Here is a 25,913-nt window from a genome sequence, read left to right as displayed (position 1 = left end):
TCTAAAGGTGCATACACACGAAACGATTTTGTAACCAACGATTATCTGACAGATTTTCCCTTGAAAAGTGAACGATTTTTTGAAGTGTAATGAACGATTTTTACAACGATGAACGAAAAATTTTCCTTCCCTTAATGAAAATCGTTATGTTGGACATTCTGAAATGAACTACAAACGGGAGCGCGCTTGGACGATTTCGTTCATTGTTATAACTCAGAAACTGAACGATTTATTGAACAATAATGACATCATTATAGGTAAATCGTTCAAAAAATCGTTACGTGTGTATGTGTATGCACCTTTAATGTATGTCAAAGTAAAATGTATATTTGCAGCATGAATTCTACAACTGCTTCTCCAATAGTTTTAGGCGTGTATAGTTTTAGAATGAAACCGGAGTTCTAATTAACATGTGTAAAGTAGCACACTGTAATTATTGAGCTATTTATTAAAAAATATATTTAAATTGTGTATAACTTGTTTGTGTGTATGAAAACTCACCTCTTCACATAACATAACCACCCACATAACCTCCATGAGCTATTCTACCCAATTACCTGCCCTCTGATCAGTGCACACACCACATATTACACACACACTTCTCGCTGACGCCAGGGCAACCTTGCTGTGTGACTGGATCATACGGTCACCTTGGATCTCTGCAATATGGCTAGACCGTTTGTAATATGTAGCACTTTTCCTCATGTATCAAATGAATGCTTCCCTATAGATTGTAAGCTTGCAAGCAACACCCTCTTACTGTACCTCTTTGGGGTAGATTGAATAAAGCAAAGAAGCCACTAGGACCCATCCCAGCGACTTCCCGCAGAAGGCAGAATCTGCCTGCAGCCAATGGACGTGTAAGCTGAATCTGCGTACCGTAACCAGCAGATATGTACACACTGCAAGCTTGCGTTCAGTTGAACCTGCCCCTTTGTTCTGTTATTTCCCTTTCTTGTTTATTGTTTTGTACCCAATTGTAAAGCACAACAGGATATGCTGGCGCTGTTACTAAATGTTAATAAATAAAATAAACAATACAGGATCCTTATCTTCCACTAGTTCTATTTAATTGCTCTTTGCTGACTAACGGTAAGCCCAATGGTGGGTTATAGCCACTAGCCTCTTAGAGTTAATTGGCCTTTACATCCTTCTTGTTTTTACCTCTATCTCAGAGGTATTCGCTCTGCAAGTATGCATTCAAAACGAGTGACTTTATTATTGCATTGTAATATCAGTGATTTTACTGTATTTTTACTTGCACAAGAGTAGTCTATGAAAGCAGAGGAAATGCTGCTTCCTAGATTAATACACATCCTGTAGCACATTTCAGGCTGCAATTACTAACAACAAATTAAAAACTATTACAATATATTAATCATCGGACAGCTATATAACTAATTCCATATGACTGCATGGTTTAAAACGCAAATTGATACTCTTATGGGACCTGTGTACTAGATGCATTGCCATTGCTGCGTTACTTGGTCTTAGCAGTTAAGGCTAAAAGGCACTACCAGGAAAGATCACGCCTGAAGATAAATAGGCAATAGAATTGGTTCTCAGCTGTAGAGATGTGTCCTCATACAACTATATACGCCATAGAGCGCGACAGACGCTCCAAGTGGAGTAGTGTACTATACTTTAAATTTTACATCATGTTTGCATCGCAGATGCAGCAAAACCCCACCAAAGTGTAGTAGAGACCCTGGGCTGTGACTTTAACCGCACAGGAATTTGTTTTAAAAATATACGGATAGATTTAAGACAGTTGAAGATTCTGTTAATCACCTGGCAGTGCTCGTTATGTGTCAGAACTCTCGGTCGTGTTATCCCTTCGTTACATCAGCTAATGTGGAGAAATAACACTCAGACCATCAGATCAAGTCAGTGTTTAGGATTCTCTGCTGTATTAGAAAAGGTACACAGATTTATAGACGTTCATACAAAGAGGATGATCTCGCAGTGTAACATGAACAATTATCAGACAGAACAAACATTAATTTGTTCATAACTGAGAGCCCATAAATCACCCCATACACCTCATCATTCCTTATCCATCTTAGGATGGCAGTCTAGCATACATGGCAGTCTATTCATGCCACTATCTGCACATTTTAACCATCTACACATTCCAATGCTCTGATTCCATGAAGGTCAGCAAAAACCCTTCTCAACAATATTCTGTATTTCTTCTTCGGGGTCCACAGCAATTACGTTGGGGTATGTGGTTGGAGTGATCCAAGCACCAAACAGTTAAAACAAGCTCCCAGGACTCACTGGGTCCTCCCCACATATACCCCGGCTACAGGTAGTCAGTTCTGTTTGGTGCGAGAAGGCACCTCATTGACAGTGGGACTGCAGGAGCAGTCCTAGAGACAAGTGTGTTTTTTTTTTTTTTCTTGTTTTTTTTTTTTGAGAAAGCGGCACGTGCTGTGGATGGGGAACCGGGTCGCTGCTCCATCTTCCCCCACCGACGCCGCAACACTAGTGTAAAGCCACTGATTTCGGCAGGGGCACAGTGTCCTGGACTGCAACCGGGATACAGGTAAGAGTGGTTTTGGCTGACACCGGAGCCACGTGGCGATCCGTCCTCCCAGCCTCCCTCTATAGGAGTCGGCCAGAGACCACTCTCAGGTGCTCTCGGTGGCTGTGCACTCAGGAGGATGGGTCAGATTCCCTGTATGCCTCTCCCATGGTGACTGGTCATACAGAGCTCTATATCCTACTAGGCCTGAGGCTGTTTGTAGTGGACTAAGAGCTTAAAATGCATATACTCATATAAGGGGATATAGTATGCATTGCATGTGACTTTTAAAGCTGCTTTGTGTGGTACTACCCTTTTGTCTATGTAACTGTCAGTCTGTTAACCTATCACTGCTGCTTCTCCTTATAACCCTCTACTACAGGTGTGTGGGGTAGTTGGGGTGAAACATTGTCACATGTGTGCTCAGAACTTTGCATAAAGATTCATTGTTATGTCAAAAAAATCTGAAAGACAGGTGGTGGAGGCCCCTGTGCTGGTGTCATGTATGGCCTGCAAAGCGGGGTTATCCCCACAGGATTTCATAAATGGATTATGTGGTCACTGTTTTAAGGAGTCACCACATCAGTCAAACTTACCAGCCTCTGGACAAGAACCCCCTTGGGCTTCTTTTTCCCAGATCATGGCACAGGTTGCGGAACGATTGGCGGCCCCAGTGTTGAGATATCCTCAGCAGCTGCAACATGCTATGTTTATACCCCCTATTCTTCCATCCTGGTTGGACATGTATGCCCACTCTGGCCAGGGTATGGCTACATCTTCAGCTTTTCAGCAACCGCTACAAGCCGCTAGACCAGTGCAGCCAAAGACCAGAAGGCGTTCGGCCTCGCATGCAGGCCAGGCCTCGGACTTCGGTACGTCCTCTGAGGGTGAGGAGGCACATGATTCCTCTCAAGAATCTCTCTGGAGAGGATGGGGATAATTTTCCAGCAGATGTCCCTTTTTTAATTAGGGCAGTCAAAGCTGTGTTGAGCATAGATGAGGGAGAACCACTGCAAAGAAAGGCGCTTGTATTTAAGCGCCAAAGAGTTAAGGCTGAATTTCCCAAATCTGAACACTTGTCGGAACTTATGGGGGAAGCATGGAATGCTCCGGATAGGAAGTTCCATCTTACTAAAAAGGTTGCAGCCTTATAACATTTTCAGTCGGAGGAGTGTAGTAAATGGGAAATTCCGCCGTCAGTAGATGCACATGTAGCACATCTGGTAAGGAGTGCCACATTGCCCATACCGTCTGCATCCTCTCTTAAAAATTCCACTGATAGGAGGCTTAAAGCCTGTCTTAAGGCAGTCTTCTTGCTCTCAGGAGCAGCCACTCGCCCAGCTATGGCTACGGCTTGGGTTTCCAAAGCCATTGAAGAATGAATGAGGTCACTGGCAGAATCTCTGCCAGAAATGTTCAAGGAACAGCTGGAGATTATTTCCTATGTCAAGGAGGCTGCATCCTATTTGGGAGAGGTAGCATTGGATGCCGGTATATTATCTTCTAAAGCATCGGCTGTCTCGTTTGTGGCACGCTGAGCCATGTGGTTAAGGGATTGGAATGCGGATGCAGGGTCCAAGAAGGCCTTAGAATCCTTTTCGTTTACGGGAGGTATTCTGTTTGGCATGGAACTGGACAAGATTGTGGCTACGTTGGCAGCCTCTAAAATGGCTGGTCTACCCTCTGCATCTGTTACCAGACCTAAACTGTTGTCCTTTCGGTCGCAGGGGAAGGTTAGAGGTGAGTCCTCCTCTAGAACCAGTTCTAGCAGAAAACCACTATCTAAGAAACCCTGGCCAAAAAAACGTCCGGCTTCCAGGTCCCAGGATAAGCCTGTGGCCTGATAGGGCGGGCCTCCCCCTAGGGGAACCCAGAGTAGGAGGCTGACTTCAGTTTTCAGACACCTGGCATCTCGCGACAACAGATGCCTAGGTTCGGGAAGTAGTCTCCCAAGATACGCCCTGACATTCTGGAGAAGTCCTCCCCAAAGGTTATTTTGCATAACTCAGGCAGTAGGTTCTGAAAAGAACTTTGCCCTCCAATATGCTATACAACCCCTGCTAATGTCAGGCGTGATTATCCCGGTTCCAGGGAATCTTTTACTGCCTTTTGGTTTATCAACAGCCCCTCGGGTGTTTACCAAGGTTATGGCAGTAATGATGGCATGTCTCAGGCATCAGAATTCTGCCATACCTGGACGATCTCCTGTTATTGGGGCAGTCTCCACAGGAGTTGCAGTATCATCTCGGACTGACAGTTTCCTGTCTACACAGTCATGGCTGGATAATAAATTGGAAGAAGTCATCACTTATTCCAGTGCAGCAGATGGTACATGTGGTGGCACGCCTGGACGCCTTGGCGCAGAGAATATATCTGCCGGAGGACAAGATTGTGGCCAGCAATGCGGGTGCTGGGATCGATGGTGTCCACCTTCAGCATGGTGGAATATTCCCAATTTCACTCCAGACCATTGCAGCAGTTGATCCTCTTGCTCTGGAACTGGGAGTACCACTCAATAAAATCTCAGATGATCCATCTCTCGCCAGAGGTTCGGTTGTCCGTCGTGGTGGTTGCGGATGTGCTGTCTCAGCCAGAGTCGCCCATTTTGGATACCAGATTGGGCACTCCTCACGACAGATGCCAGCCTTCATGGCTGGGGGACGGTGACAGGTAAGCACACTTTTCAGGGAAGATGGACGAAGACAGTCTTCTGTCTATAAATGTCCTAGAACTGAGGGCAGTATTCAGAGCGCTGGTGCAGGCTCAGGGGAATACTGAAGGGCAGGCCTGTACAGGTACAATCTGACAAGGTCCGCACGGTAGCCTACCTCAATCATTAGGGAGGCACACAGAGTCGGGCGGCCGTGGCAGAAGTATCAAAAATTCTCATCTGGGCAGAACGTCACCTTCCGGCAATATCAGCCGTGTTCATACCAGGGGTCCTAAATTGGGAAGTGGACTTCCTGAGTTGGCAGGATATAAATGCCGGAGAGTGGGCTCTTCATCCACAGGTATTTCAGAGCCTAGTGGTTAGATGATGTCTTCCAGAAATAGACCTCAAGGCACAACGACAGGGTGCCCAGGTAAGGGTCCAGGACCAGGGATTCGATGGCCGAATTTATAGACTCTTTGACAGTGAGGTGGAATTTCAGACTAGCGTATCTGTTTCCGTCTTTTACTCTTCTTCCCAGGGTCATCAGGAAGGTCAAGCAGGAAAGCGGTACAGTAATACTATTAGCTCCTGCTTGGCCCCGACGCCATTGGTTAACCAATCTACAGGGTCTCTCCATAGACACTCCGTGGCCTCTAAGGCCGGACTTGTTAATACAGGGTCCCTGCTTGTATCCGAATCTTCCTAGTCTCTGTTTGACTGCATGGATCTTGAGGCCTCTGTCCTAAAGACAAAGGGTTTTCTGATATCTGTAATACGGACAATGTTGAGGGCACGAAAACCGCATTTATTATTGAATTTGGCACTAATTTTTTCAGTGGTGTGAACTGAAGCTATGACCCTAAAGTGTATAGAGCGGGGTCTCTGTCTGGCCACCCTGAGAGTTCAGGTTTCTGCACTTTCGGTTTGGTTTCAGCGAAAGATCGCCCCGCTGCCTGATGTAAGGACATTTTTTCAGGGTGTTCTAAGGGTTCAGCCTCCCTTTGGTACCCTGGTAGCCCTGTGGAATTTTACGTTGGCTTTACAGGCTCCCCCATTTGAACCCCTGAAATCAGTAGACCTCATGTGGTTGGACAGCAAAGACAGTATTTCTTCTTGCTATCACCTCTGCCCATAGGGTCTCTGATTTGGCAGCTCTTTCTGTCCGCTCTCCCTTTTTTATATTTCATTGGCATAGAGCGATACTTCGTACTAAGGCGGGATCCCTTCCTAAGGTGTTATCTTTTTCATATAAATAAAGAATTTGTGGTCCCAGCTTTTCAGACTTCAGGCCTCTCTAGGTGAGGCTTCTCTGGATGTTGTCCGTGCGCTACGTATTTACATGGAACGCACCAACAACTCTTGAAGTCCGATTTCTCTTTTTGTGCTGTATGGCTGTCATAAGAGGGGCTGGCCAGCCAATAAGCAGAAGCCAGATGGCTTCATATGGCAATTTCTCAGGCATACACTCAGGCCGATCTGGTGGTGCCAGTCTCATTAACTGCGCATTCTACACTGTCAGTGGGACCTTTGTGGGCGGCTCGCTGGGGTGCCTCTGCGGAACAGTTGTGAAAGGCCACACCTTTGTCAAGTTCTATGCATTTGACACCTTTGCCTCTCAGGATGCTTCCTTTGGGCGTAGGATTCTCCTTCTGAGACACAGGAGCCTCCCTGCCCTTAGGGGAACTGCTTTGGGGCATTCCCAACGTATTTGCTGTGGACCCCATGGACCTCGAAGAAAAAGAGTTAACAAAGGTATGTTATAGCATAACTCTTATTTTTTTTCTCTTATGAATACTTAAAGGCACAGACCATCTTGTTACAAAATGGAGTCTACATGTGGATAGCTTAATACCAGATTTCTCAATTTTCATCTCCTAATTTTACCCTATACTATCTACCTAACAGGAACGTGCTCTTGCTATACAAAGTACAGCAGGTGCATATACATATGAGCTCTTCTACAGAAAATTATACATAGGCTCACCCCTTTCCTGAGAGCGTTGACCCATCCCCTGTAGGGCAAGTTCACGGTCCTCAGTCTCTAATTGTCTATTATCCTGTCCATCTTGTCCTGAATATTCAGGGAAATGAGTCTTGCACTGTCCACATGTGTGCTTGTCATCCTCAGTGAGGCTTGTTCCACAAATAGTGCATCTTGGAATGTTATTTTGGGCATAGATGTTATCATAGACTTGAGTCATCATCAAGGCCTGTGGTGTATTTTCCTTAGAGAAACAACAGTCAAGTGTAAGTAACTTCTTAATAAGAATAGCAAGTTTTACAGCAATATAAATGATTGCAAACAAAGCTAAACCTTTTATCAATAAGTGAAAGAATTCCTTATATCATCTACTAAATTCATTAAACCATTTAGCTGGGTTTAATTAGGAAAACCATTCATTACGATCAAGATCATTCTCTGGATCATTATGTGCTTTCCTGAACTGGTCCTTTAATGCTTTGATTTTTTTCATATGTTCATGTGTCAGGTCAGAAAAGTAATCAGCTATATAAGTACAGCAGGCTAGTCTCACTATTTAACACATATCTTATTAATCAGCCGTAAGGTAATCAAGGATCAGTCTAAACTGTCCAATATTCTTTACATTAAATTGCAGTTCATTAGTGATTTAAAGCACATCAAATATTTAATCTATAACATAAAACAATTTGGCTAAAGCTTCTATATTGTGAACATTCTATACACTGTCTAGATATTATTACTGCTTCCTGTCTCTTGATATACCACTATGTATGCAGTTACTCAGCTTAATACTTGTGATAAAAGCTCAGAGTTTAAAACTTAAATTAAAACTATAACAAAGCAAAGTATACATTCCCACAAGCCTTTGTCTGGCTTTGGGCTTCGCAACATATATTGTTTCATAATTTCAAATTACTCCAACTTCCCTTTGTGAAGATTTTGCAGTGGGAGGCATGTATCCTGGTGTCCTTCCCATGAAGTTTCACTGAAATAGGTGTAGTCAGCAGGATTTAGAATGGATTTTCAAATCTGGGCTCAATAGCCTTCCTGGTATGTTTCCAAATTATCATCCAGTCTCCTAGTTGTAATCGGTGGGTACCTGTATCAAGATAAGGGACTAGAATAGAAGAAAACTACAAACTATGTATTTTAGTAAATTGTTTCTATAGGGTAGATACATACTGTAGTACATCATATCTGCAGATGACATCAGTCATGATTTCTTAATTTTGTTAGCCACCATCTTTGCATCTGCCCTCAGACACTCCCACCCTCCAGGCCAGCAACTGAAGAGGCTCGTAGAAGAGGACATTTTCATACCCTGAGCAATTTGGGCAGTTGTATGAAATCAATTTGTATCCTTTTATAAGGAACACTGAGTCTGGGGAGTACTTTTCAAAGGGGTTGGGACAGTTTTACCCGGATTGTTTAATGCACATTAGGCACCTTGCTACAAAGGCCTGTGCAAAGCCCGGAGCTATCCAATTACTGTTGGTGATGGCCACCATTGTATCTTTCCCCAAGTGCACCTTACAGTGATGGGCCATAACTGGGTAAAGTGCTTTTGGTAGACACAAATGTTGACCTTCTTGCAACACTCACTCAGCATTTGTCTTTATCTCCTAGCTTTGCTGTTGTCAACCTCTGGAGCTTATGCCTGGAGTTTTATGAGGGTACTTAAGTCAATCTTGGGGGTGGGACATACCACATAAGTGGGCTCACCCTGGAAGTAGTGACTTATTGCAGCAGCACGTGCGGCCTAGTCTACCAGTCTATAGCCTTCAGCTTTGGGTGTAGTCTCACAAGTGTATCTCTATCTTTATCACTGTAAGCATTTGGGGCAACTGGAATGCAGTAGACTGTGTTCTGATGTGGCCAACATATCATGTGTGTATAACTAAGGGCAAGGGTTGTGTTGAATTTATGAAGGAAAATGCAATCAAAAATGAAAGTGTGTATATTTTCAGTGCCTTCCTTGACACTGTCACAATTACCACTGTTTGTACTTATACAAGGGGAAATATTGTATCTTCCATCTTTGACTCGTGCGGGAGCAATGACGCAGGATTCAACACTGTACACCTTTTTAAGAGTGACATTACTTTTACAACAAAACTACCTCTGATTTCGTAAGCCTAGCAACAGACAAATGCTTTGTTTGAGCCCTACTCAGGATTTTTATAACCCCATTAGTGTACTATAAGGGTTAAGGGATGTCCTAACTATGTCAGCACTTTACAGGGTCTAGGTGACTAGAGTTTCCATGTGATTGTTCAAGGACCCCCTGAGCATGTGAGTTAGATTCATGGCAAAACAGTATAAATGGCTTACTATAACCAGGTAGAGCTAATGCTGGTGCATTAATGATGTATTTTACAACATAAAAAACTTTATTTATTCAAGTGTTTATTCAAGGGGACCCTGTTGTATAGGTCCCTTGAATGCATCATACAAAAGTTACAATTTATTTACATAAGGTATCCATTCTCTACAATATGCAAATAAGCCCAAAAAAGGCTCTAAACTGTTTCGTGTGTGGGACATCTGCTTTTCGAATCACGCTTTCTTTTTGTAAGTTTTTAGCTCGGTGTGATATGCCATTCAACAAGGTGTGCGGATTAGGTACAGTCGATGTATCAACCTGTAACCTTTTATTAATCTCTTTAAATTATGAATCATCCTAAAAGAGGGAGATTCATCTGGATTTGGGGTCTTCCTTTTTTAATAGGAAACAAAGGCGAGTTCCAACTGGAACGGCATTCCCTAAGAACTCCCTGCTTTCAGGTAATCTTCTACCTGTTTAATCACTGCAGCCACTTGATCTGGTCTTAAAGCTACATGTGCAGCAAGTTAAATAATACCCTTTAAGTTTAATTTCCAGGGCTGGATGAGCAGTAGCCTTACATCCATTTTACCCTGTGCCCATACTATATCTGGGACTTTAACAAATGTCTCATTTAAGTACGAGCTTTCAGTGTTAGCAACATCAAGTGAGACCTATTAATACATTTCTTAAATCAAAAGCTATTCTTCTAAGAAGTCCTGGTTTGGAAGTTAGTCACTTTCCCATCTTTGTATGCTATTGTGGCATTTAATGCTGACAATAAATCTGCCTCCAAAAGATTGAAGTGGGCAGTCATCTGAGACTAAAAACTGTGTCTCTAATGTCACACTATTATTTACAGTAATCTGCAATGGTTTCTTTTGTAAATACTGCGTTTGACCATCCAGACCAGTGGCCGAGACTAAAGAGAAGATCAACAGTTCTGGTGAGATTAAGTTTGATAGAATAGCACTTTTGGTGGCTAGAATTTACTATCGCTGTGGTATTTTATTTTTTCCACTATTGTAATAGGCACAGTACATTGTGGGTACTAGGACTGGTTACATTGGGAAGTATGTGACTCTGGGGGCTATCTTCCTATGCTTGTCTGTGTTCTGCTCTGGGTTCAGACGAGGGCAGTGAAAACACAAACCATTCTACATATAGGTTTGGATCTTTGACTAATTTTAACATTAGATAACATTGTAGCAACAGGTGATGCTGTTAGCCTATTTTCTTTATTTATTTTTTAAAACTTGCGCCAATAGTTTGCCAAAATGGCACAAACTGTTGTCTCTTTCCTGATGATCGCACAACATGGGCTGTGGTGCTAATTTTAGCCTTCTTGTCCCTGGAGGATGAAGAGCGATGCGGCCGACCTGTGACCGCTATCACCGAAGACAACGTTGCTGCCGTGTGGGCCATAGTTGATGTGGACACCAGGGTGACTGTGCCCCAGTTAGGGAAGGAGATGGGCATCTCAACGGGATCCATCCGCTCTATCCTCCATAAAAAGCTTGGGCTGAGCAAGGTTTCGGCACTCTGGGTGCCCCATCAGCTGATACTCAAGCAGGAGGAGGCTCATATAACTTGGTGCTGCAACATGCTAGCCTGGTTTGATGACTGTCACTCAAACTCTGGGAGATAATCAGTGGTGGTGAATCCTGAAACTACAACTTCAACCCAAAGACCAAACAGTCAGCCCAGTGAGCCCCATTTGGAGGTGCAGTTGGGGTGTAGGTGGTGGATGAGGAATCCGGGCACCACACAGTTAAAGCTATCAGCTCCCAAGATGCATCGGTACATTCCCCCTATACCCTGCCCCCGAGCCAGAGGCATCTCAGTTTGTGACAAGCCAAAGGCCGGAGGAGGATAAGAGAGAGAAGGAAGACTGGTACACACAAGAACCACACTCACAGAGAAGGAGATTGAAACCGGTGACCAGAAACAAAGTCCATCCAAAGCCAGGTGCGTCAGGGCGGGTGCCCTGTGGACCCTATTGACTTCGAAGGAAGAGTTAACAAAGGTAAGTTTTACCATAACTTTCATTTTCTTCAGGGTCCATAGGGTTCCACAGAGAGACCTTGGATGTCCCAAAGCAGTCCTTTAAGGGTGGGGACGCTACTGCACTGAGAATCCGGCGCCCAAAGAAAGCATCCTGAGAGGCGAAGGTATCAAAGGCATAGAACCTCAGAGGTCTGGACAGAAGACCACGTGGCTGCCTTACAAAGCTGAGCAGCCGAGGCGCCATGTGGAGCTGCCCACAAGGGACCCACAGACTGAGTAGAATGAGCAGTAACCAAAGCCGGAACATGAAGGCCTGCCTGCGCGCAAGTCTGCAAGATAGTCATGCGAAGCCACCTAGCCAACGTTTGTTGGTTGGCCATCCCTTCTTGTGAAATCCATAGAGCACAAGTAAGGAGTCTGCTCATGTCAGAACGTCTGTAGGAAATCACAGTATGGTCAAGCAGATGGTGTCTTTTTCTGTGGCCAAGACTTGTCATGTAACTACCATACCACTCGTGCAGCAGTGCAGTCACTGGGGCTGGTACGCCAACCATTGCCTGCCTCAAGCCATTTCCAGGCTCCGTCCAAGAACTTGCGCTCATGGTGCCCTTCTCCATCACCGCAATGCACCTGCCCATAAGTCCAGGACATTGGTAGATTTTCTGGCCCGTGAATGCTTCCATGAGTCCTCTGCTGTACAGTCAAGAGCTGGCGCCCTGAGACGACTTTGTCTCCACAAATCAAGCGCAAGATGCATGGGATTAGTTTTGAGTCACTGGAAGCTGCAGTGGAGACCTTCATCCAGCATGTAGAAGACATACCTGCTCCGAACTGGTCCAGTTGCTTCAGCAAGTGGTTGGAGAGCATGCAACGTTGCATAGACTCCTCTGGCGAATACTATGAAAAAAATGTAATGTTCTCTTTGTAAATCGAACACTTTTTGTGCATCCAGAAATTTATTGCAGGGTTATTCCACACCAAATCAGCACAGGATTTCAATCTGACCATTCCTTCTGCAGGGTCCATAGGGATCCACAGGGAAACCATGGATATTCTGGTTGGAGAGATCCAGACACCAAACGGTTAAAGCGTCAGCTCCCAGGTTGCCTCGGGTCCTCCTCCATATAGATATACCCTGCCCCTAGCCACAGACATTTAGTTGTTCGTTTGGTGCGGCAGGATTAAGACGCACCTTTGTAATGGGACTGCTCAGGCAGTCCTAAGCTTTTATTTTGTTTTGTTTTATTTCTATATTTTTGAGTTGGTAGTACTAAGCGTCTGAATTAAGAAGTATGTACTGCAACTCCATTTACTTCCCCCGGGCCACAACACCATGAACAGGGCTGGTGATTCGGCGGGTCTCGGTTGAGCTTGCTAGCAGCGATGCTAGAACCCGCTCTGAGAAGTCAGGAGACGCACGGTGATGTCGGGTAAGTAGATTCCCCGCTTACGAGGAATTGCGCGCGGCAGTCCTTGCTTCCTGTGCCGGAGACGCACCAGAAGCCGCTGCGGTCAGGGCCCGGGAGCGTTTGTGTCCTCACTAGACTGCCGGGGCCTTATCGTCTGATGCATGGGTTTGGCAGCAGACGCATATCTGCTGCCATGAGGGCAGCATACCCGGCTGGTTGATGCAGCTTAGTGGAGGTAGGCGCTCCTCCCCCGACCCAGACGCAGTCACTACAAAGAGTTTTGCGCGTCTGGGTTGCTCCGCTTACCAGTCACGTGTATTTGAGGAGCTCACAGTCCACTAACAGTGCGCTGCTGTAACTGTTGGTCTCAGGAGGGTTTTGGGCATTCTTAAGACCGGTCAAAAGATAATTTAGTGCTGAGACCATCAGAGTACTGGGATCACACCCTGAACTCAGTGTAGTCTGGATCAGCTGAGTACAAACCTACAGTCACAAGATACGGTTCACAAAATAGGAATATCAATGGAGCATTGACTACCCAGAAATTATTAGATTTCGTGATAATTTTAGTAAGTTTGATCACTAATTGGGTGATATTAGATGGCCACATTGGTGCACAACAATTACAACAAGCAATTATGTAATCCAATACGTTGTTTACTTAATTGCCCTATGAACATAAGACACCTGTGACCCACATGAGCTCAATTTAAATAGATTTGCAGTTACATAAAATCTTCTAGTACATTTCGCTAGCAAATATACCTATACAGTTGGGTAAAAACTATTTTAGAATGCATTGACATGTCAGATGTTATAATGTTCTGTGCATTAACCCTGTTTACTACACAGTTGTTGAGATGCTCTATTTCCCACAGTGCACTCTGTTCTTACAGTATCTACATTTGTAAACCATTTTAACAAACCACATCACATTTTTAAGTGACATTATTTTCACAACTGTATATCTAAAATCTACTTCCTTGATGGTATTATTGTAGGGGTTAATTTACTGTTTACACGAAAAAGCACACAAGTAATATTTAATTGTACTGTATATTGATATCCAAAATATCTGTATAAACCGTGAACTCTGCTTTCAGTCCCCATAACGGGGGTATACATTCTTTACTCAAGAGACTCTGCATTGTGCACTACCACTAGAGTTGGATCAGTCTGAGATTGTGGCAAAGCAAATGGGTTTTAAGAGAAATTAACTCTTGAGTAGCATTTTGGTCAATCAAACACTTTGTGTGTGTGTGTTAAAAAAAATAAAAAATAAAAAAAAATTATATATATATATATATATATATATATATATATATATATATGTGTGTGATCAAAATGCTACTCAAGACTTAATTTCTCTTAAAACCCATTTGCTTTGCCACAATCTCAGAATGATCCAACTATATATTATGTATGTATAATGTACATAAATATATATAGTATATAGATGGAACATTTACCTCTATAGCACACACATTCTGCTGCACTTTACATATAATTGTCCATTTCCATTGGACTCTGCACCAGTGGAGCTTACAATCTAATGCCCTGATTCATTACGGGTCACTATTTAGATCATTGCTGAGTTAACAGATCTGCTGTGGAAATATGGCAATGAATGCAATGACAATACCGTTGCGCTGCCAGCATACAGAGGCCCACTACCTCACATCCATAATACTTTGCAGTCCTGCGTGTACATCGGGAACATCGAGTAACATCGGCCCCTCATGCTTAATTACAACAAGTCTGACCTTACTCAGAAATTGCTAACCTCGTCGCACGCAGTGAGTACACAAGATGTGTATGCCATCGCAGTGGTTAATTATGCACGCCCAAGTAACGGCGTTGAAATGGACAAGCATGTCTGCGTTTCTGCGACCACTCCCCTGTCACCACCCCCAACTGCTGCTCTGGCGTCACTCACTTCGCGGTGGCTCTATCTCCGTAAGCTATCGCAATGCTAACTCACGCACGTTCACTGCGATGCATGGGCGGTACACAAGAATTGGCCGTCGGCGTAAGCTATCACAGATCCATGCTGAATCAGTACTTTTGAGTTTAAAAATAATAAAATTCTAAAGGAAAAAATTGTGAGTGATGTGTATTTCAAATAACTTGGATGTATTTGAAAAAACATAGATTATGCAAGACCTGACCCAGGTTCAGTGTAAATGGAGCCGACCTGGGAATAACCTGGGTTGAAGGGGCCAGTGTAAACGGGGTCTGACCTGGGTTGGAACCATGTCCCAAAACCCAGGTCTGACCCGAGACTTTGGTGTAAAAGCAGTATCACTTACATGCAAATAAATGTGGGCAATTCAATTCAGTGCAATTTTGAATAGCACCAGAAATGAGTTGAGCTGATCTGTGCGAAGTGTGACCCGTTTGGGTGCCCAAATAGCACTTTTCGCAATCGCGCCCAGCACTTTGTTCGGGTTTAGCCATTTTACGTGGCCAAACCCGACCTTTTCGTGCGATAGTCTGAATCAATTTTGTTTTGTCCCGCGATCTCCTGTCACTTTAGACAGGAGATAGGGCAGTATTCAATTATTTTATCACGCCCGAACACTGGATGCCATAAACTGCATCTCCTGACTTAAGTGCAAGGCGCTATGGGGACAATTGAATAGTTCTGGGCACTCCATTCCCGGCACTATTCAATGTCTCATTCAGTTGAATGTCCAGAATTATTTTTTTATATAATTAGCGTAACTGATTTTCTTAATTACGTCAGTTAACACACCATAATTCTTTCCCAGTAATTTGAATAGGGGTTTAAAAAAGCAGAAAAAAACCTGTTCAAATTATAATTTTTTCACACTGGTAATGGTTTTTAAATAGATAGTGAAATCTTTGTATGGACATACCCTTAAGGTTGTCAAGATTGTCATAATGATCAGTTCTGCAGATTTAAAAGTTTTAGTCCCTAGTTTACATTTTTAGTGATGATTCTCTTGTATCTATAGAGTTTTGCTTATTTAACCAGTACGTCTGTGTTTGTAGGTAGGTAGGTTGCTTTACTTTTAATTTGTGTCAATCATTTATTTGAATTGCAGGGTTTTTTTTGTTGTAGTAGGATAACACTGTAAATGCCAGACTCAATCTTCAGTGAATGTTAATTGATCCAGTAGAAGCAAATTATAAGCAAGTCAGGCATGTCCGGTGATGGCTATATATAGTAACTCTGCTTTCTAGTGTGCCAAACTGGCGTAAATATTGTTTGTTCTACAATTGGGTTGAATGACTTGATGATAATATCAGGCCCTTTGTAGTGCAGGCGCCTCATGATGACACAGTAATCAGGCAATCATGTTTACATGCTTGCCATGGAAAGTCTGTTTCTGATTGCTAACGCTTAACTTGAATTCACAAATATCCAAAGACCTGTTTTGGCTATATTACATTGTAAGCTTTGGATAATATCTTCCTTTATCATGTTTGTGACATATTATGACATACTGCATCTTAGCACTGGTATATCATGGAACACTGCAAGCTATAAATGTCCAAGGTTGTAATGATCAGTTAGAAGCAACATGTCCTTGTACTGATTTCATTATTTTTAGTAATGTGCCTAAATAGACCTCTAGTAAAAAAAAAAAAAAAAATCCTTTTTGTGCCCCCTCCCACATTTATACTTGGGAGATGTGTTCTCAGCAATAGCCTGGGTCATACTTTGAAAGACCAATGAGCTGAGCACAGACTTAATACTTCCATGTAAATGACGTTTTAGTCCTTCGATCAAGGGTAATTGAACATGCAACCCTCTAGCTGCTGTGGAACTACACATCCCAGCATGCCCTGCCACAGTTTTACCATGGCCTAATAGCAATTCCACTACAGATGGGGATATGCTTATTGAATACCCCTAGACTTATGCAATGCAAATTTTTATTTATTGTATTTTACACACATAAAAGAACTTCATAAGCATCAGAGAATCTATACTCTTAAGGTGCATATTCACTACGGGATTAATGCGATTAAACAGGCCAGTTGTACGATAACGACATCGTTATCGTTCAATCGCTTGTTAATAGTTTGCAGATCTTGTATTTTAATGTCAAAAGGGGACCAGGGATCATCTATCACTTCCCGAACATTCTGGTCAACCTGACGTCATCAGGTTGTCCATGTACGGGGGTGATTAATGTGCCTACACTGAATGACTGAACGTTCAGTGTAGACACATCAGACTGTGAAACGACTGCACAATTACAATGTCGTCATCGTGCACTAGTTTCGCAGTGGTCATGTGGATACGCACCTTTAAGCAGGGTACACACTATATGATGTATCATGCATCGCACAGTCACTGGGTCTCACCATCATATGATGTGTACCCAGCTTAAGATACGGCAGCATAGGCGGTTTAAATATCCAGATTGCAGTATTTTATTTATTTTATTTTTTTCTAATGTCATTTTTTTGTATTAGATTTTTTTTAAGATGTCGGTGAATGTTTAATTTCCAAGTTCTGTATGTTTTTTTTTGTTCCCTTTTAAATTCAACTTTTGTTAACAATGCAGTAGTTAAGATCATGTCTTTTGCAGTTTTTGTCTGCATTTACACACCACAAGGTTTCTAGGAACAATTAAAATTGCATCATCACATTCTGTGATCAAATGAACGCATTTTTAAAGTTCACAAGATAGGCAAAAAGGTTTATAGGAAACATGTTTTATTTTATTTACTATGATTTGAGTTGTATTTGTGATTAAATTTAATGGTATTTTCTTCTTTTTATGTAACCAGCTTCTAACTGGAATATTAACAATCACACTGGACTTCATTTTAACCCAGATTCCAAATCGTTGCCTTATGTAGCCAATTAGTCAGACTGTTTGCTGTAATCACTAAACATTAATCCATCACAGAGGTTACTCCCAAGATAACTTGATTAATTATTGCTATGTGCACAGAAAGACCAGGCTATATTTAAATCAAGGCACTCATTGGAAATAATAAATATTCAGGGTTAAATTTATTAAATGGTGCTATTCAGAGCCAAATTTTTCATCAGACCAGCCAAGTTTTCGCCAACTTGTGAGGTCACAGGTGTACAGTAGGTGGATGGTGTCTGTCTACTTCTGCATCTAAATAAAATTTGTTTTTATATCTGTCGTCAGGTTGCTGCATGTTGGGGAATGGGGGAAAGAGAGCCCGGCGCTGAACGATATTGTTAATGATATTGTTCAGCGGGTGTGCTCAATGTCATGAACAACATTGAGCACACCCTGTCTGGGACACACTAGACGATATCACTCAGGGAGCATATCGTCTAGTGTGTACGCACCTTAACTCTGCATATAGACAAACCATGTCGCAATGCAAGGTGTTTGTTAGGAAGTGGGATACATTTATTTTTATTATGCATGTGGGGTAAATACTGGCAGCTTTTGCATATAGCTCACAAATACTTTACAGCTTTGTTTATACACCGTAATTTAGATTCCAGTTGGACATGCCTCTCTCAAATCTAAACCTCTCTGCACATTATATTTTCTTACTCTTCTGGAAGGTGAAGGAAACTCATGAATTTGCGGGCAGTACCCCGGACCCCTGGAAGGGTAAGCAGCCCTCCCACTACCTAGCAAAATAGACACTATTGGGTGGATAATGCCACGATTTGCAGGTAAACAAGGAGGGTCCAGGGCCAATATGACGATCCACTGCATTCCCTACCCCCACCTCCAGTTGCTGCAGCTCTTCTTTAGGCTTCTACCCGAGGAGAGACTGCAATAGTAGGCAAGTACTGGATGCTGCACATATTAATTCTGGCTCACCTGCAGTGCAGCGTGGTCTTGCCAACATTTTCAGAGGCAACAGTGAGAGTTAAATTTCCTTGTATTTTAGCCCCTTTGGTCAGTGTTCCAGAGGACTCTGGGGTCATTCAAATTAATTAAACTCGAAGGGTGCGAGTTGCTGTTGCCACAATGTTAAAAGCTGGCAACGGTACTTCATCTTGCACCTCTTGCGGCGGGCTCCATGTCTGAATTTGCACAATTTTGCTCTGAGTCTTATGGGGCTGTGAGTTCGGGCTGCCGGCAAGTGCGGCTGTTGTCACGATGACTAGCACCCGCGAGATCATCACAGACAATTTGATTGGAATGATGCCATGTTATAACGTCTAATCTGCATTTAGATGTGTTTGCCTTTTAATTTTAATTAGATCATTTTAAAAGTTGATTGTGTTGAGATGTATATCTATATTCCATAGAGAAAAAACTTCAAAAAGCCATGAAATTACGATAATTAAGGCTGACTCCTTAATGGATGTGTTCTTTGCGTAATACAGATATGGTATGTCATGACACCATGTGGTTAACTGCAGATTCAGCACTCACAGAGTGATATTGCTGTCACTCAAAAAATGGTGGAGCTGCTTATTCACAGAATTGTGTGCTCATTGGAATACACACATGCAGTCTATGCAACTGAGGTCTGAGCAGTTATGTGGCACACACATATACCACTCAGTGCCTACAATCTTCCCATTCAGTCACCACAATAATTCCACTGGGTTCCAGCATCCTTCTCACTTAATACATCCATCTCACTCATTATACACATTCAGCTCCCTAATTGATAAAACTTATATTCTGTCTATGCATGTACGCTATCTTCGCTTCCATGCTGCTATAACTTCCCCAATCCCTACAGCTGTGTGTTCTCCCAACTGTGCTAGTGTGCATACTCATCCACACGAATGTCTTTCCCCATGTGCACCGCCCTGTCTTCCTGCATCTGTGCCGCTGTGTTTTCTTCCATCTACACCACTGCCTTGCCACCAGCCATGTCACTGTCTTCCCCTCATCTCTGCCACTTTCTTCCTCCATCTTCACCACTCTGTCCCCCCAACCGTGCCACTCTTTCCACCCATCCGCACCAATCTGTCTTCCCCAATCCCTACTGTTGTGTGTTCTCCCATTGTGCTAGTCTGTATTCCTCATGCACACCAATCTGTCTTTAAGTCATCTGCCCAGCTCTATCTTCTCGCGTCCATGCCACTCTATACCCCCCGTTAATGTTGCTCTGTTCCCCCAAATCGTGCCACTCTGTGTCAACCCATCTGCATCACTTTGGCTCACCCCCTTCTGTACTGCTTAATCTTCCCCCTCTCCACACATCTGTCTGCCCCATCCACACCTCTGTCTTCTCCCCCCATCCACCATACCCTTATCCCATCTGCGCAGCTCTGTTCTGCTCAGACTTCAATTGCATAGACTATGTGTGTATTCCAATGAGCACACAATTCTGTGAATTAGCAGCTCCACCATTTTGTGAGTGACGGCAATCTCACTCTGTGAGAGTGCTGAATCTGCAGTTAACCACATGGTGTCACGGCATACCATATCTGTATTACACAAGGAACACGTGCATTAAGGCGTCAGCCTTAGTGATTGTAATTTCATTGCTTTTTGGAGTTTGAGTGGCAGAAATTCAATAGGTTTTGAGAAATTTCAGATCATGCCTTAATGGGACATGTGAAACCGTAAGGGTTTTTTTGTCAATGGAATTTCATTGCTTTTTTAAAATGTATTAACCGGATTTGGAGGAGCAAACCGGGCCACCTGCAGGGTAGAAGGGCAAAAAAATGAGGGGCTTGCACACTGTAGGTGACTTGGGAGGTGCAGAGTGAGAGATGGCTGTAGGCTTGCGGGGCAGTAGCAGTGGGGGTGAAGAGCAGTGGCAGCAGTGGGGCAGTGCACAGGGGCATCAGAGGGCTCACCGGTACTGGGCATGCACCTGAGAAAATAAAATCAAAAAGTCACAGATACATTGGCGCATCAGTGAGATCCATCTATGAACCTATGTTTAAAAATTGAATGTGTAAATAAAAAATAAAAAAAAAGTTCCTCCCCAAATTACAACCAACCTGGGCTTTTCACGACCAGTCCTGGTTGTGCTTAAATACAGGGGACAAATGACTTAGGAGTCCCCTGTATTTAAGCACAACCAGTACCAGGCTAGTCAGAACCAGCCCTGGTTGCCAAAATGCAGGGGGACAAACGACATAGGGGTCTCCTGTACTTTGCGCAACCAGCACTGGGCTCTGATCCGGTTCTGGAAATACAGGGGGGGGAGCAAATGAGTAGGGTCCCCCTGTATTATCCAGAACCAGCACCAGACTTTTTTTTTTTTTTTTTTTTAGCGGGGGCTAATGCCACAGCCAGGGGAGCTCTTTCACCGGGCCCCCCAGCCGAAGCATTAACCCTGACCACTAGTCAGCCCAGCCCGAGGATCCCTGGGGACTGCCCCCAATAAAGGGGTGCCCGTCTCCAGGGCACCCCAGGCCTAGGCTATCCCCAGCACCCCTGGGCAGTGGGTGTTGGGTTTATTGTGTAGTGTGGTGTATATGAAAATATAAATATTGTCTCTTGCAGTAGTACTACAGGAGGTGGGGCATTAATGGCCCGCTGGTACCTGTAGTACCCCTGCAAAATAAATAATAAATTAAGCCTTTAAGCTCTTTTCATGGCTGCCGTTTCTCCCAGGACTTCCGCAGCATCTTCACCTGGAGGGAGGCGGCCTTTAAGCGCTCTTTCACGGCGGGTGCTCATCCAGGACTTCCTGGCGGCGTCTTTCTTCAGCAGCTCTTGTCTGCTACTACCCGACGGACTGGCTGGACGGCGCCTGTATAATATAAGCCATCTGAGGGGGCGGGGCGATGATGCAATTTTAGAAATTTAAAGATGGCTGCCGCGAGCCACTCATGGCTCGTGGCAGCCATCTTTAAATTTCAAAAATGGCACAGAGGCGCGATTTTTTAAATGGGCATGCTGGGTTCTCATAATTGAAGTCAATGGTGAGAACCGCTCATTGGCTGGGAGGTGGAAGGCTCGCCTCTCTCAGCCACTGAGCGCTCCGCACTGGGATTTCTGTGCTGAAACACCGTGGTCACTACTAATGTACGGGGGTCCGCGTATTTGCGTTTTTTTTTGCCAAGTCCTTGGATTGCCTACTTTGGAACGAAGAGGACAGATACACGCATAGGAGGAGGCGAGTATGGATTTTTTATTACAGGTACTCCATTGGATAATTACTGGAGAAGAGGACAGATTGGCTAGGTGAGTATATGAGATAATGTGTGCATGTATGTTTTTATAAAATTTTGCTTTGCTACGGTGTGTGCTCTTTTGTTTTTTTTTAATATTGCTTTTTCTGTTAAACCTACAGGTACCAGCAGGCCCGTAATGCCCCGCATGCTGATACTTGTGGTACTCCAAGTAGCAGCATGCGGGGGAGGCTTCCTGGGAGCTGTAGTTCCACAGCAAAAGTCTATATTTTAACTCTTTACTTGCACCACACTTTACATAATCAACCCGGCACTCACCGTTTAGTGTTGCCGGGGATAGCCCCAGGCTATCAGCCTGGGGTGCCCTGGAGAGGGGGACCCCTTTATTGGGGGGGGGGTTCCCAGCTCCACATGGTTCTTTGGCCTGGGCTGACTAGCGGTGATGCTTCGGCTTTGGGGGCCCGGTGAAAGGGCTCCCCTGGCTGTGGCATCACTTCCCTGCTAGAAAGGATCCGGTTCTGGGGGACCCTACTAATTTTTCCCCCCTGTATTTCCAGAACCAGGACAGTCTCAGAGCTCAGTGCTGGTTGCGCTGAATATGGGGGACCCTTAAGTCATTTGTCCCCCATATTTTGGCAAGCAGGACTGGTTCTGAAAAGCCTGGTGCTTGTGTATTTATGAACCAGAATTGGCTGTGGGCATGGCGAATCCCATGAAGGCTCGGGAAAGCCAAATGTGTAATGATATGGGTGAAACCTTAGGGGTCTCGGGATGTGGTGTCTCACACTTGGGCCAGACAAACTTAAAAACTGGTAGCTGGCTGCCACATTTTGCTGCTCTTTGTCCACAAATTTCAAAAAGTTTGTCTGGCCCAAGTGTGAGACACCACATCCTGAGACCCCTATATATGAAGGTTTCGCCCACAGGCAATTCTGGTTGACTACACCATCAGTGTTGCTGCCATTTTTCCTGGCTTTGTACCCCTGATGAAGCCCGTGAGAAGGACGCAACGCTTAGGGTCGGGGTGCCGCTTATAACGTCCATGTTTATGTTCAGCCTTGGAATCTAAAAATCAAAGGGATAATGCCAATATGAAGGTATAGAGATTATCAACGGCACATCTTTTTATACGTTTTATGTATGTTTTTATGCTCATTTTTAACATTTAATCAAGAATAAAATTATTCTGATGTACTAATATTTGGCCATTGGCCGCTTAGTTGGGTGATTCCATTGGTAAGCGGGTATGTTCACAGAATCTAATGGACATCTTACACATTGAATAAGAACCTTGGTGGCCAAATCAGAAGAATTCTTCAATGCTACTATCTGCCAGCTGAATTTTGTATTGGTATTAAATTGAACACAACATTCCATTGTTAGCGCCATCTAAGTATTGTGTATGTATGTATAATATACGTGTGTGTGTATATGTGTAAAATATATATATATATATATATATATATATATAATAAAATCAAACAATACACACATATATAAAATCATACAATACACACATATATAAAATCAAACAATACACACATATATAAAATCAAACAATACACACATATATAAAATCAAACAATACACACATATAGAATTTTTTTTTCTTTTTCTTTTTACAGCTTTGGTATTTATTATTAACTTAACTATTTTTATGTGTACTTTGCCTGAACAAATTGTAAGTCGCTCGAACCAACATACAGGTTGTATGTGTAAAATAAGTGACTTGAAGCCAAGATCGCATGGTTTCTATAAACAATGTTACCAAGGGGTTTGGTTTAAAGCTGCAGCAGTTCTTATTCTCTAGCCAAACAAGTTTGTCAAGTTCCCCCTTCTTAACAGTGACTACTGTAGTCCTTTGGGCATTTCATTGTGAGAGGAACTTGCGATTACACCTATTCTTAATCTGCTGTGAAGATGGGATTTCTATTGTGTCTCTTATTACAGACCTGTCTCTCTTTCCACAGTGTGTCTTTGCACAGAGGGAATTGCAGACCAATACGGTTTGAGCCACCAATGTTGGACTTCCACGAACAGTAAGTAGGGGGTTTCTTCTTTCATTTGCTTTTGTCTTGCATGTACTCTGACATCAATTCTATATTCAAGCAATCAAATTTGCCATCTGACATTTAATATTAGTGTTGTGAGATTTAGATGTTAACGCTAAGATCATGCACCAGTTTTAGTATTCAGATTAAATTTATTTCAATATAATTGTTTGTTCTATCATTGTTCAGCTGCTACCCTATTTCAAAATTCCATTTGGGCAATATTACAATATTTATTGTGATGCCTGTTGTGAAATATATTTCTTTTTAGATCTGTTGGCATTTTGTATTCTAAAATTTGATTTAGGTATTTAATTATGTTGAAATTGTTAAATTGACTTACATTCTTTGCAACCATGATGACAGTACAAAGCTTTACTGTGCAGCCACAGAAAAACAGACACATGCCAGCTCTGCCAAACTGACAGCTTCCAGCGTCTCCCCTCCCCTTCTCCTGTATGACAACTAGTCTTAATTTAAAAATGATTGTATCACATTTATCCTAGTGTTTTTTCTTAATGGTGTTAAAGAAATGGTGACTAACCATTTTTGGGATCCTACACTTGCAGCCCCCAATATATTTAGGTGTGATTGCTGGTAAACTGAATTTAGACATGAGCAACAATAGAGCAAGCACAGAATGTTGAGACAAAGGCAACAATTAAAACATTATTGCAGCTTATGTAAAGGTGCCTACACACCACACTATTTTTTGCACGATTTGGCCGATTCCGACACATTGGAACGATAAAACGTGTAGTGTCCACCTAACTGTGCCGATGAGCGGCCCCACTGGTCGTTTGTCGTATCCTCAGATCTTGCCTACATGCAGTAAAATCTGGCAATCTCGTTAACAAGATTAAGATCGTTGGTCAGATTGCACAGGTTAAGCATGGTATTGTATGTCCAGGAGTGCCAGGGAGTTGCCTGGGAGAAGAAGGGAAATAGTTGATGGCATTGCATATTTTGCGAGTCGTCTAGTGTGTAGGCACCTTAAGAGTAGCTTGACTAAAAATTTGTAATGCATTTTACATTGTATGCCTTTTTCTCCGGCATTTGATTGTTTCTTTAAGATTGCCATTCTGTGTCTTCTGTATTGCTTGCTTTCTCTAGTATTTGGATACTGTTTTGTGATCTCTCAGTACCTGTAAGCTCAGATTGCCCAGTGCCACATAGCATATTAGAAAATATCAATTTTGCTGGCTCATAACACAACAGTGGTTCCCTTATATCTCTGGCACTTTAATTTAATGGTCACTTGAGCACTGTGACTGAACAAGCACATTTATTTTAGGGGAACTTTACGGAATGCATATCATAGATTACCGCTGCCGTATCGATGTGCACTTGTGTTCTTTGCCTAGGACTGCAGGTGAAATTCTGGCAGGGCACCAGGATGTTCAAGTATAATTTACTTTTTTTTTAAATGTTCTGGCTCCATGTTTCAGTCTTTGTTTTGTGGAATGAGCACATACCGCTCTGTTTATGTATTGTGCTCCTGCAGTGTACTGGCTCATTGTTATGTGATGATGACAAGAAAATGACACCCTTTTAGGCGGCGATTTTCCCCATTTAGCTCGGCATAACGTGACTGCAGTGTTTTGTAATCTTGTTACAATTGTATTCACTCTGTGTTGTGGTGAGTGTGATGATAAAATATGCTTTATAAGTGAAAACTTGGCATGTTTGTATAGATAGCATAATGTCATAACCTTTTCCTTGGCCACTCTGTTATATAATCAAATTAATTTTATATTGTGTAGCATTTGGTTAAAGTATAGAATAGCTGTAGGTTTGTGTAAAGCGTTGTAAGAAAATATGCAACAATATGTAACCCCTTGCGCTCAAAAAAACAAGGTGCAGCTCGATTTAAAAAAGATGATCACCTCACCCAACAAACATACAGATATAAGAAAGAAGCAAACCAA

General features: G+C 43.0%; 1 protein-coding gene across 3 annotated transcripts in view; it reads left to right on the top strand.

The window, feature by feature from the left end:
* Positions 1 to 25,913, top strand: part of TMEM131 (transmembrane protein 131) — a 299,432-nt gene that overhangs the window by 108,141 nt on the left and 165,378 nt on the right. For all 3 annotated transcript variants that reach the window (XM_088454095.1, XM_088454094.1, XM_088454093.1), the window contains exon 4: positions 23,905 to 23,973. In XM_088454095.1, the coding sequence (XP_088310221.1) occupies positions 23,905 to 23,973 (69 nt within the window). The remainder of the gene's footprint in view (positions 1 to 23,904; positions 23,974 to 25,913) is intronic.

This window comes from Taudactylus pleione, unplaced genomic scaffold (assembly GCF_031769625.1).
Source record: "Taudactylus pleione unplaced genomic scaffold, aTauple2 ptg000609l, whole genome shotgun sequence".
Taxonomy (NCBI): domain Eukaryota; kingdom Metazoa; phylum Chordata; class Amphibia; order Anura; family Myobatrachidae; genus Taudactylus; species Taudactylus pleione.
Note: the sequence above shows the minus strand (reverse complement) of the source record. Positions and strands in the feature narration are given on the sequence as shown.